Raw genomic sequence first — 12,509 nt, forward strand, 5'->3', positions numbered from 1 at the left:
CTGTGGGGGGGAGGGGAGGGAAATTTCTCCCCTCCCCCTCTTGAGTTCTTGTGGCTGGACTAATAATACAATTGACTCAAGACAGAGTAACAGGAGAAAAAGAAACTAACTTTAATTCAAAGAAATGAGACCTAAGAAGTGGCCAAAGCAGGCAGCTTTTATACTTTTTAGACAAAGAAACAATAAATTCGTGAGGAACTAACAGGACAAAGAATTTTAGGTTTTGGGTGCTCAGTTAGTGAAGAATCTAAACAGAATTAGGTTTGGCTGGTAAATTAAAGAAGTAGTAAGGTTTGTTTATACAGGTCTCTTGGCCCTAAATTCTATCTCTGGTGATAAGGATGTCTCGCTACCTTCTGGTACAGGAAAAGCGCCTTTCACACAGGAGATTTCCTGCTTTCAGGGAAACAGAGGTGGGTCAAAGCATCCCTCTTTCACCAGCTATTTCTTATGTAACTTTCCTTCAAAATAATCAATATGCCATTGTGAATGAAAAATGCTGCTTGCCATATCAGTCTGCCAAATAAACCATAATTCTCAACTTTTAGGTTTTTTCAGTTGACAATATACTTTTGACCAGGACAGCAATCAGTTAAGTGCTAACTGCTAGTAGAAGTGGTGGTGGTAGAAATAGTAAAAGTCCTAATAATAGTACGGTTAGCTGCTATTTTGATTATCACTACCTAGTCACAGAATTGGGAAACCAAAACTAGTTCTTCACACATTCACTCTTGATACCTAGTCCCAGAAACTCACACACTCACAAGGTCATACACACAACCACAAGCCCTGGGTTCCCCCTACACATACCCTGATATTCTGATTTATAATAAGAAATACGTTCATCACCAGTTCCTGGCACAGAGCTCCCCAAACTCTTGGAATTTCCTTTGTGAGGAGCCAGATCAAGGTGTCTTTTGTTATGTTAATGAATGACTAGTAGGGGGTTGGTTGCCACGGGAACCAACCCAATTACTCAGCAGTTAGAACTTTCAGTTCCACCCCTAGACCTCCAGGGAGGGAAGAGGGGCTAGAGACTGAGTTCAATCACTAACGGCCAATGATTTAAGCAATCATGCCTAAGTAATGAAGCCTCCACAAAAACTCAGAAGGATGGAGTTCAGAGAGCTTCCGGGTTGGTGAACACATGGACACACTGGAAGAGTGGTAAGCGTGGAAGCCCCGTGCCCCTTCCCACACATATCTTGCCCTATGTATCTCTTCCATCTTTCCATTCCCGAGTTATATCCTTTTATAAAAATTGGTGGGTGATCTAGTAAGTGAAGTAAGTGAACATTTCTCTGAGTTCTGTGAGCTGCTCTAGCAAACTAATCAAACCCAAGGAGGGGGGTGGCAGTCATTGGAACTTCCGATCTATAGAGGGTCAGTCAGAGCACAGGTGATACCTGGACTTGTGACTGGCACCGGTGGGGGGTGGGGGCATCTTGGGGACCCAACCTTTAATTAACCTATGGGAATCTGCCTCTATCACCAGCTAGACAGTGTCAGAGTTGAGTTGAATTGTTAGGACTCCCAGCTGCTTTCAGAAAGTTGCTTGATGGTGGGGGGAAAAAAATCCACACACCGGAATTGAAATCAGAATTATACATACACACACACCTCTAAAAACGCAAAACTGGATCACTACACACACACACACACACACACACACAGGTTTCCCATACGCTCATACACAACCACAAAAAGTGGGCCACACGCATACTTGTACAAACGCACACTTCCAGAAATGGTAGCTTCTACACACATTCACTATCTGCGGGTCCACAGACAAACTACACAACCACAAAAAATGGGATCTACAGAGTCGGTATTTTAAGCTTTGTGGGCCAATTTCTGTGGCAACTGCTCAGCTCTGCATTGCGCAAAAACAGCCATACATGACACATCGAGGTGCACGAGCACACACATGCAAAATGAATTTACACACACACGTACAAAACCACAAAAACTGGGTTTGTCACACACGCAAAACACAAGGGTACACAACCACAAAAATCCGGTCACACGCGTTCACATCCTCACACATACACACAATAACACAACCTGGACCTCACACACATAAATGTACAATGACCACCCGGGACCCGCACGCCCAGACCTCAGGGGCGGGCTCACACCTCCCGTCTTCTCTCACAGACTCGCGGTCACCTCACACACCGCCACAGGAGGTCGCTCGCGTCCCCGCCCGGCCGACGCACAGCCGCGTCGCTACACGAGGCGGAAACGGGCCGCAGGGGCTCCTGGGAGATGTAGTCTGGGGCCTGGAAAGGCGCCGCGCAAAGGACTCTGGGGCTGTTCGTTCAGAGAAGGCGCAAGCGATATCCCACCCCTGGCCTGGAGCAACATCCCTTCGCCCCTCTCCTGGGTCCATTCGTGTCCGGGCCGGACAGATCGGAGCCAGCGCGGGCCGGGATCCCTCAACCTCGCGATCCGGGCGTGGCCGTCCTGAACGGCGCCACGTCCCGGAGGCTTCTGGGAAGTGCAGCCTGAGCTCGCAGTGCGCATGCGCGAGCGCGTGCGTTACGGTCCGCGGGTGAGCCTGGCGCCAAACCCCTCTGAGCTCCAGGGGCAAAGGGGAGGGTGTTGGGGCTAGAAGACCCCGGACGGGAACGTGTAGGTGTGGATGCTGGGGAGGCTGGGTTTGGTTGCAGGGGTCAAGGAAGGGCCTCAGCACCTGAAAACACATACGTGATTTTATAAGGACAGCAACAAGTGAGGCCCTGGGAAGCGCTAGGCGGCCCTTGCGCGTGCGCGCGGCGCAGCGTGTTCCGAGGGCTGGTGCAGGGGCGGGGCCTCGGGCGGGCAAGCGAGCGGCGATGACCCCAAGAGCGGCTCCGAGTGCGCGAGCGCGCCTGCGTACGCCGGCGTGTGTGTGTGTGTGTGTGTGGGGGGGGGGGGGGGGGGGGGGGGCGGGGCCTCAGGTCTGTGCCTGTGGAAAGGTCCCGGGAGAGGTGAGTAAGCGCCTGCGCACCGCGTGGCTTTATTTAGGGGCGGGGCCTCTCGCTCTTGTGGACGCCTGGGGGCGGGGCCGCGGCTCGCCGACGTGTCTCGCGCGTGAAAGGGCGGGGCCAGCCAGTGCCGACCGAGGGCCGCGGAGGGGAGTGCGCAGGCGCGGGGAGCGCGGGGAGCGCGCTGTGCCTGCGCAGCTGCCGGGGTGGGCGCAGCCGGGACGCGACCCTGGAGGACAGGGTGAGTGTGGCTGTGGGTGTGCGCCCACGGCTGCCTGGAATTTTCCGCCCGTGACCGCCTGTGGGGTTTTGTCTGGTAGTGTGGTGACGGAGTGTGAGGTGAGGGACTGTGTTTGAAGCGTGTGGTGGCGTCGCTGTGTTGTGAGAGGAGAGCGGGTTGTGGCGTTTCTGCGTGTGTCTGTGACGGAGCCAGCCGTGTGGTGACGGGGACGTGCTTCAGGACCATGTTCGTATTTCACCGCAAGGTCTGTGGTGTTTATGTGAGGAAGAGGTGACTGCGCCTGTGGGAGGGGGGCCGGGAGTGGGTATGTGAGTGTGGCTGTGAGAATTTATGTTGTTGAAGCGCGTTCGTGTGTGTGTGTGTGACCGACTGATGTAGGTGGCCGTTTATCGCCGTCTGGAGTGGCTGCGTGGTTTGACCGGGTGGCTGTATGACTGAGCTTCAGTGGCTTTGCGGTTGTGAGTGTGTGGCAGTGTGCGACTGCGCTGTCGGGGTGTATCTCTCCCTGTAAGCGTGGAAGGAGGATCCCTGTGGGGAGGATTCTGAGCGGCTTTACGGGCGTACAGGCTCCTGCAAGGAAGTATGTGTGCGGTCGTGGGAGGCTTTCCTTCTCGGTAAAACAGGAATAACAACACCCGCGTCAGTTTTGGGAAAATTATATAAATGGGGTAACGTAGTGAATGAAATACCCCGTACCGAGCTTGGCACTCACCAAGTCCTGTGCAGGTGCTGGGTGTTTGTTGGAGTGCTGGTGGTCGTTTTTCGTTGTCCCCGTGCAGAGGTAGGAGCGCGGTGGTGAACGCTGGAGAAATTTGCATCTCTGAACCTGAGACTGAGCAGTCCTCCTCAGAGCTGGGGATCTGACCTCTTCTAGCTGAGAAGCGGTGCCCCAGTAGCCCAGCTGCGCCTTGTTGTCTGTTAACTGCGTTCGTGCATTTGAAGGGAGGGCAGTGTCTGCCCTGGTCTCTGGGACCTGAGGCTGCGTATGGTTGTGTGTCTGCTTCCTAACCAGTGTAGCTTGGGGGACTCTGGGACTTCTGGTTCCATCACTCAGTAGTTGTGTGACTTTGGGAGAGGTCACTTAAATTGCTGACCCTCAGTTTCACCTGCAAAATGGGGATAATAATAGTACCAATCTTAGGCCTGTGGTGAGCGTTAAGTAGAACAGTGCCTGACACAAGTACGCAACGAGTAAATGCTAATTGCTTTATTATTAACGTAATAACCCCAAGGATTCCACACCCAGAGAATAAAATCCACAGGAAGAAAAGCAAGAAGTGGAGCCTCAGAGAAAAAGTTGCAGGTTAAGAGATAAAGTAATCCTAAAGGCTAAATTGAGCTTAGGTTCAGAGCTTTCTAGTCGGGGTCCTAGGAGGGCACGAACAGAGGGTCTTCCTAGATGGAGATATCCCTAGGGAGCCTGTGGGGTCAAGACCCAAGCACTCAGTTAATTTCTTTCATTCTGAGAAGCCCACTGGTCAAGACCCAGTGGCAGGGACTGAGGAGGAGTATCTCCTGATAACACAGCGGTCTGGAGACATCTCTGTGTCTAGACCAGGGTTTCTCAGCCTTGGCACTTTGTTTTTTTTTTTTTTTTTTATGAATTTATTTATTATTTATTTATTTATTATTTTTGGCTGCGTTGGGTCTGCGTTGCTGTGCGTGGACTTTCTCTAGTTGCGGCGCGCTGGGGCTTCTGTTTGTTGCGGTGCGCGGGCTTTTCTCGTTGCAGTGGCTTCTCGTTGCGGAGCATGGGCTCTAGGCGCGCGGGCTTTCAGTAGTTGTGGCTTGCGGGCTCTAGAGCACAGGCTCAGTAGTTGTGGTGCACAGGCTTAGTTGCTCCGCGGCGTGTGGGTCCTTCCCGGATCAGGGCTCGAACCCGTGTCGCCTGCATTGGCAGGCGGATTCTTAACCACTGCGCCACCAGGGAAGCCCCAGCCTTGGCACTTTGGATGCTTTGGGGCAGATAATTGAGAGACAGGGGAGAGCTGTCCTATATATTGTCGGATGTTTAGAATTATTCCTGTTCTCTACCCCCCAGATGCCAGTAGTATACCCCTGCTGCCCCAATTTTAACAAGCAGAAGTGTCTCCAGACACAGCCTGGTATCCCCTGGAGAACAAAATCACCCCAGTTGAGAACCACTGGTGTACAGGACCATGATGAGGGCACACCATGAACATTTTCAGGGCGTGAGGGTGGGGAGGAGAGCAAGGGGGCTGGATGAGAGAAGTGATAAAGGGATAATGTTTCTGAGATGAGAAGGGTGTCCAAAGCCTGCAACCTGGGTAGGCTCTGAGAGGCACTCATTCATTCAGTAGTCAGATGCCTGCCATGGGCCAAGCACCTTGCTATTGAGGATGGGCTAGGTTTCTACTCATTGGAGCTTGCATTTAGTAGAGAGATGAAATTAAATTTATAACAGGTGGCAGTAATTATTTTGAAAAGGAAAGCAGGGTGAAGGGATTACAGGGTGACAGTGGGTGCTGTTTTCAGTGTCGACACCCAGGCTTCCCATGGGCATCTCAGTCAACTCCAAAGCCAAGAATGGCCACCATCAATGACTCCTTGGAATCCTTTGATCCGAGAATCTAAGGGTTTGGCTTTGAGCTTATCAAAGACTTTACTCCTCCCCAGTGCTGAGGTCTGGACTCTTAACAGGGAGAGGTCAGATCTCCAGCCCGCGACTGAGGCTTGTAGACTGGGGCATTAGTTCTAAACTATGGCCTTGCATATAGTTTAGAAATCTTAAAAGATAAAAATAAGACATGCCTGGACTCCATCCCCAGAGATTCTGACTTAATGGTTGTGGCATGGGGCCCAGCCATCAGTATTTATTAAAAAGCTCCCAAGAGATTCCTGTGTACAAACAGGGTTGAGAGCTACAGCTGTGAGAGTTTGTGGGCTCCTCTGGGGCTTCTCAGAATGAAAGAAATTAATTCTGAGTGCTTTCAATATCTTATCAAAGGCAGTCCCGACAGCTGCACTTCCCTGCAATAGGGACATTCCTAGCCCCATCCTACAAGTGAGGAAATCAGATCTGTTCCCGTGCGAGCAGAGAACGGGCAGGTCTGACATTCAGATGCAAAGCCTATGTTTTCTGCTATAGCTGGGCTTGGGTCTTTGGAGAAAGTACCTTTCTATATCTCCGGCCTCTGGGGCTGGCAGGTTCAGGATAGAGGTGATCTTAAAATACTAGATAGGTGGTATAGCAAAAACAAACTCTGGCTGAACGGAAGCAATGTGTGGGTGCATTAATGGCTGGCTTTCAGGTATGTCAGGACCCACCCCCAACTCAACACCCAGCACAGGCCCCCAGGATCACAGGGGTGCTGTGCCCCGAGGGGAGGCATGGCCACTGTCCAGTAACTCTTTTATTTTAATTTATTTATTATTATTATTATTATTTTTTGGCTGCATTGGGTCTTCGTTGCTGCACGCGGGCTTTCTCTAGCTGCGGCGATCGGGGGCCACTCTTCATTGTGGTGCACGGGCCCCTCATCGCTGTGGCCTCTCCTGTTGCGGAGCACCGGGCTCCAGACGTGAGGACCTCAGCAGCTGTAGCAGCGGGCTCTAGAGCGCAGTCTCAGCAGTTGTGGCGCACGGGCCCAGTTGCTCCATGGCATGTGGGATCCTCCCGGACCAGGGCTCGAACCCGTGTCCCCTGCACTGGCAGGCGGATTCCTAACCATTGTGCCACCAGGGAAGTCCCTCCAGTAACTCTTTAAGCTTGTTCTCATCCAGGTTCTAGCCATCCTTACCTTAGGAGCAGGAATTTAGCTTTGTGCTAAATTGCAAAGCCCCTTCCCACCGTAAGGTCTGGGGCTCGGAAGAGAGGCCAGGTTTACAGCGCTGCCCTGAGGTGGTGTGGAATCCAGCCTCTTTATTTGTGGTGGTGGTGGTGGTGTTTTGAAAAGGTAATTATATATATGATACAGAACGCCAAAGCATAGATAGGGAAAAGTGAGTTTTGAGTTTCCAAGCCTAGTGACCCAGTTCCCTTCTTCAGGGACAATCACTGCTACTAGCTTCTTTATTTCCCTTCCAGAACTTGTCTGTTCCTTTTCAAACTCATGTATTCGTATCCTGTATTTTGTTTTTTCTAAGCATTTTCTCTATACCTTTATTCTCCTCATTACACCGTATCTTGAAGATCATTTCACACAGTACATGTAGAGCAGGTTTCTCAACCTCAGCACAGTTGACATTTTGGGCCAGATTGTCCTTTGCTCTGGGTGCTGTCCTGTGTATTATAGGATGTTTAGAAGTATCCCTGGCCTCCACCCATTAGATCCCAGGAGCACCCCCGGCCCCCAAATTGGGACAACCACAGATGTCCCAGACATTGCAAGTGTCCCCCAGGGGCAAAATTGCCCCCAGTAAAGAACCTCTGAGGTAGTGCTGCCTTGTTCCTTTTAAGGACTACACGGTGTCCCATATGTGCGTGTAACATTCACTGATTTTCTTATTGATGGGCAGTTGTTTCCAATCTCTTGATAGGAGTAGTAATTGTCATAGGGAAGAACCTTTGTATTCTTTTTTTTTTTTTTTTTTTTTGGCTGCACTGTGAGGCATGTGGGATCTTAGTTCCCCCGACCAGGGGGTCAAACCTGTGCCCCTTGCAGTGGAAGCGCAGAGTCCTAACCACTGGACTGCCAGGGAAACCCCAGAACCTTTGTATTCTATTACAAGTTAATCACTAAAGGGATGTTGCCTATAAGCTTGAATTACACATAATGGGGTTCTCTGGGAAACCCTGCCTCCCAGGTAATGAGCATTAAGCTAAAATACCTTTGTTTAGCCCATAGGAAACGTCCGGACCAAACCCACCTGTGAATGACTGCAGGAAGGAAGAAATTAACACATCCCCTCTGAAATGTTGGACTTTTTCCCCTCCCTTTTAGTATAAAAAAATCTTGAATTCTAACTCAGGAAAGATGATTCTTTGGGACGTGAGTCATCATCATCTCCATCTGCTGGCTTTCCAAATAAAGTCACTGTTCCTCGCCCCAACAGCTCGTCTCTCGACTGACTGGCCTGTCGTAGGGCGAGCACTATGAGATTGGACTCAGTAACATAATGATAATAAAAAAACTAACATTTGTTTAGCACTGGCACTGCTCTAAGCGTGTTACATGTTTTCATTCATTTAATTTTCACAACAGCCCTGTGGAGTCATCGTTGTTATTTGCCTCATTTGACTGTTGAGGAAGCTCAGGCCCGAAGAAGACAGGGAGCATGTCTGAGGTCACACAGGTAGCGGGGTGGCAGAGTTGGAAGCTGAACCCAGACAGCCTGGCTCCAGATGGATGCCCTTCACTGTAGGACTGTACTGCCTCTTCCTACAAACCCTGTCATTTTACACACATACGAGGACGTCTGAAGACAAATACCAGAAATGCGGTTACTGGGTTAAAGGGTATGTGCACCTTCAGTCTTAAAGATATTGTTAATTTCTTTCCAACCAGCACTGTGAGAATTCTTACTTCAGCCCTCTTAGTGTCAGGCTTCCTTGGTGATGCGTGATGTATACTGAATTAAAAAGGAAAAGGAAGGCAAGAAATAACCGTGTGCCTGTTGCTGAAGATAATCTCATGTAAACTTTTAACAGCTAAGGGTGAAGCAGGTTTTGTTTACCCCATTGCACAGGTGAGCAGACAGGCTTTGTGTAGCTCTCCCACAGCCAATAATTGGCAGAAGCAAGCTTTGAATCCAGAATTATCTAATATCAAACTGCTGTTCTTTCCTCCCCAGCAGTGCTGAGTTCCTTGGAGAAAATTATTTTGTGGACAAGAATCGTGCTCCTTCACCTTGGGGTGCGTGCCAAGGGCAAACCGCCATGAGAAACCACAGGATGGATGCGTTGCCACTTCCTGGAGCAATCCATTTGACTCGAGGAATCAGAAGGGAAGACTCTGGTAAGTGATTTAAAACATGATTTTATATTAACACAGACTCAGATTTATCATGATGTAGGATGCAAAAGTTATATGGATGTTTCAGAACAAAACAGAAGATTTCAAGAGTTTTATGTTATGGGGCAGCTGCATTGGGGTGTTCTCAGGCCACAGAGCTAGCCATTAACCCTCCTCTACTGTGCAGGGACATTAGTCAAAAGTTCTCAGAGGCCACGTGTCAGTGAAGTGCTGGAGCTGGCTTGCCCCACCTCACATGAACCCGTTGTGCACACCTCTCCCCAGTTCCATGTTCAGTGACATCAGTTTGATATATTACAGTGGGCCCTGGTGGGAGTATGTACACCATGGAAATTGGCAGACAGTACAAATTACCCAGCACATCACTGTCCCAAGGTTGAATACAGAGAGAATTCAGGCATCCAGGATTCTTTGTCACCATTTTCTACACAAGGGAAGCCTTGCTCAGCACAGAGAATTGAAGGCAGGCCACTCGGTTTGTCACTGAGCAACAACTCCTCGACCTTAATGTGGTCTACTCCAAAGCTCCCCAAGTGCTGTGGCACTCTGATGTAACAAAGGTGAATATCTCGTAACTGTGGTGCCACATTGACACCTCCTGAACCCTGCCAGAGAAGACAGTGGGAGTATTTGCCGTGTAGACCCTTATCCTGCTCCAAGAGGGCAGACTGTGCTGCATGTGGATGGGGCTTAAACCCAGGCTTCATCACTTAAAGCTCTGAGATATTGGGCAGGTCTTCTTCCCTCTTTCATCCTCAAAATGGAAACTGGAACCCATGTGGTCAGTTTGCTCTAAAGGTGAAATCATATAATGCATATAAATATCCAGTACAGCTCTCAGTCTCATACTTACTATTTTTTTTAATTTTTAAATTTTTATTGGGGTATAGTTGATTTACAGTGTTGGGATAGTTTCAGGTGTACAGCAAAGTGAATCAGTTATACATATACACATATCCACTCTTTTTCAGATTCTTTTCGCATATAGGTCATTACAGAGTATTGAGTAGAGTTCCCTGTGCTATACAGTAAGTCCTTATTATCTCATACTTATTATTAACTGGGAGGCATTGTTGTCACCAGGGGTTGAGCACATTTAACATGCACACACCTGAGGGCTTCCCCAGAGCATGTGAACAGAGGGACAGTAGACTGTTCAGAACAGAAGACTCACAGCCCACAGCACTGGCCACATGCCACACTAATAACAACAATAATGATAAACACAGCTACCATGATAATTGTCTTGTCTGCTCCTCACAGCAGCAGCCCTTCACCTTCCTTTTGCAGACGTAAAGGATCAAGGTAAAGACCCAGTAAGGTTCAGTGTCTTGCCCAAGGTCACACAGCTACACACAGGAATGTTGGTCAACTCACAGCGTGCAGTGGAGAACAGGAGGTGAAGGCAAAGGCGGATGTAGTAACAATAGAATTAGTTTCCCACGTAATGAAGTGGCACCTACTGCATGTCCAGGAGGCCCCTACCCCAGCTAAGGGGGCCAGGGAGGGCTCTTTGAAGAAGTGATGGTAAAGGAAGTATTTACTACTGGGCCATTTAGTCACTCAGGTAGCGAATAGTTAGCCAGCCCCTTCCACGTGCCAGGTCCTGGTCCAGGGCACATGGGGCTTATGCTCACGTGGCTGGGACAGACTGTAAGCACCAGAAGCAAATCGCATAGTGCGCTAGCGAGGAGAACTGTGGAGAAAAGAGAAGTCAGAGCTGGGAAAGGGCGAGGTGGGGGGTGATGGATAGGGTCAGAGGTAGGTTGCAGTAATGAATAGAATGGTTAGGGTGAGCCTCACAGAGAAGGTGAGGTTAGAACAAAGATTGAAGGGAATGAGGAACTGAGACAGGGGAAAGAGCGTTGCGGGCAGGGTCCTGAGGCAGGACTGTGGCAGCTCGTTCAGGGATTGGCAAGGAGGCCAGTGTGAGGAAGGGGAGAATTGTAAGACCTGAATTCATAGCTCATGGGAGGGAAAATAAGGCCAGATATTACATGTAGACTCTTACCTAATCCTCACAACAACTCCAGAAGTAGTTCTGTGTTGTCCCCATTTAACAGGGGAGGAAACTGGCACAGAGAGGCTAAGTAATTTGCCCAAGGTAACACAGCTAATAAAAATAGTCGTCAAGCCCAGGTGGTCCAACTTCAGAGTGAGGTGTTTAACACACGCCAGGCCACCCAGCCCTTCCCTGTAACCCAGGTGAAGACAGGGCAGGGCTCCAAGCTCCTTCTGGACCTGTGAGTCTGAGTTAGGCAGGGCTGGTGTCCCACGGCTCCTTTCTGCCCTGTTGGAGTGACCTCATAGGCTAACCTCAGTGATCTCCAACCAGCCCCTTTCATCTGGCCTTAGCGCATCCCTGAGATTCCTCTGAATTATGCATTTTTTTAGCACCAGGTCATTGACAGAAGAGAAGAAAAGCCCACTTATAGGGCACATGAATGGGAAGGAACAAATGGAAGGGTCACTGTATTTGTTTCCCATTGCTTTGGTGACAAATTACCACCAACTTAGTGGCTTCCAACAACACACCTTCATTCTCCTACGGTTCTGAAGGTCAGATGTCTGAAATGGTCTAGGCAGGGCCATGTTCCTTCTGGAGGCTCTGGGGAGAATGTGTGACCTTGCCCTTTACAGCTTCTGGATGCCACCTGCATTCCCTTCCTGCGTCTTCAAAACTGGTGGCACAGTGTATCCAGACCTTTTTCTCTCTGACTCTGCTTCCGTCATCTTCTCTGTCTCTGACCTCCTGCCTCCCTCTTGTAAGGGCCTTGTGACCACATTGAGCCCACCTGGATAATCCAGGATCATCTCCCCACCTCAGCATCCTTCAATTCATCATATCTGCAAAGTCCCCATTTTGGCCTTTTTTAGACCCTGCCCTTTTCCAAAGACAAGAGGGCTTGGAACGACTGCTGTCAGAACTGTTGTCTGTGCTGTGGTTTCAACATAAAATGGTTGCACTCCGCCCCACTTTCAGCATGCCAGGAAGCATTCTGGACTGGTTACTAAGTCAGTCAGTAATTTTTACTGAGCACCGCTCTGCACAGGGCATGGTCTCAGACACGGGAGGAGAGAGTGAACAAAACAGTTAAGGTGTCTGCTCTCATGGAGCCCAAGTCACATGGGGGAGATGGTACCTGCATAAACAAGCCATTTTCAGGAAGCCGGGGGTACTGCACAGAAAATGGAGCAGTAGAATGGCGTAGACTCTACAGTATGAAGCAGTGCTGTCCTGTAGAAACATAATGCAGGCAGAATTTTTAATTCTCCAGAAGCCATATTGTAAAAAGTAAACAAATTAATTATTAAAGTTAATTTTAATAATACATTTTGTTTAACTCAATACGGTATATCTGA

At 49.5% G+C, this 12,509-nt stretch overlaps 1 protein-coding gene across 11 annotated transcripts in view; it reads left to right on the forward strand.

Annotated features, from left to right (window-relative positions):
* The first annotated feature begins 1,090 nt into the window (after positions 1 to 1,090).
* ZNF667 (zinc finger protein 667) overlaps positions 1,091 to 12,509 on the forward strand; it is a 47,122-nt gene continuing 35,703 nt past the window's right edge. For 3 of the 11 annotated variants that reach the window (XM_068529294.1, XM_068529295.1, XM_068529296.1), the window contains exons 1-2: positions 7,857 to 8,629; positions 8,965 to 9,128. In XM_068529294.1, coding sequence (XP_068385395.1) covers positions 8,520 to 8,629; positions 8,965 to 9,128 — 274 coding nt within the window. In that variant the 5' untranslated portion in view covers positions 7,857 to 8,519. Of the gene's footprint in view, positions 1,168 to 3,135; positions 3,211 to 7,855; positions 8,630 to 8,697; positions 8,860 to 8,964; positions 9,129 to 10,117; positions 10,175 to 12,509 lie in introns of those variants that run through there. The other 8 variants (XM_068529286.1, XM_068529291.1, XM_068529287.1 and 5 more) reach the window with 8 other exon arrangements.

This window comes from Eschrichtius robustus, chromosome 19, assembly GCF_028021215.1.
Source record: "Eschrichtius robustus isolate mEscRob2 chromosome 19, mEscRob2.pri, whole genome shotgun sequence".
In the NCBI taxonomy this organism is placed as follows: domain Eukaryota; kingdom Metazoa; phylum Chordata; class Mammalia; order Artiodactyla; family Eschrichtiidae; genus Eschrichtius; species Eschrichtius robustus.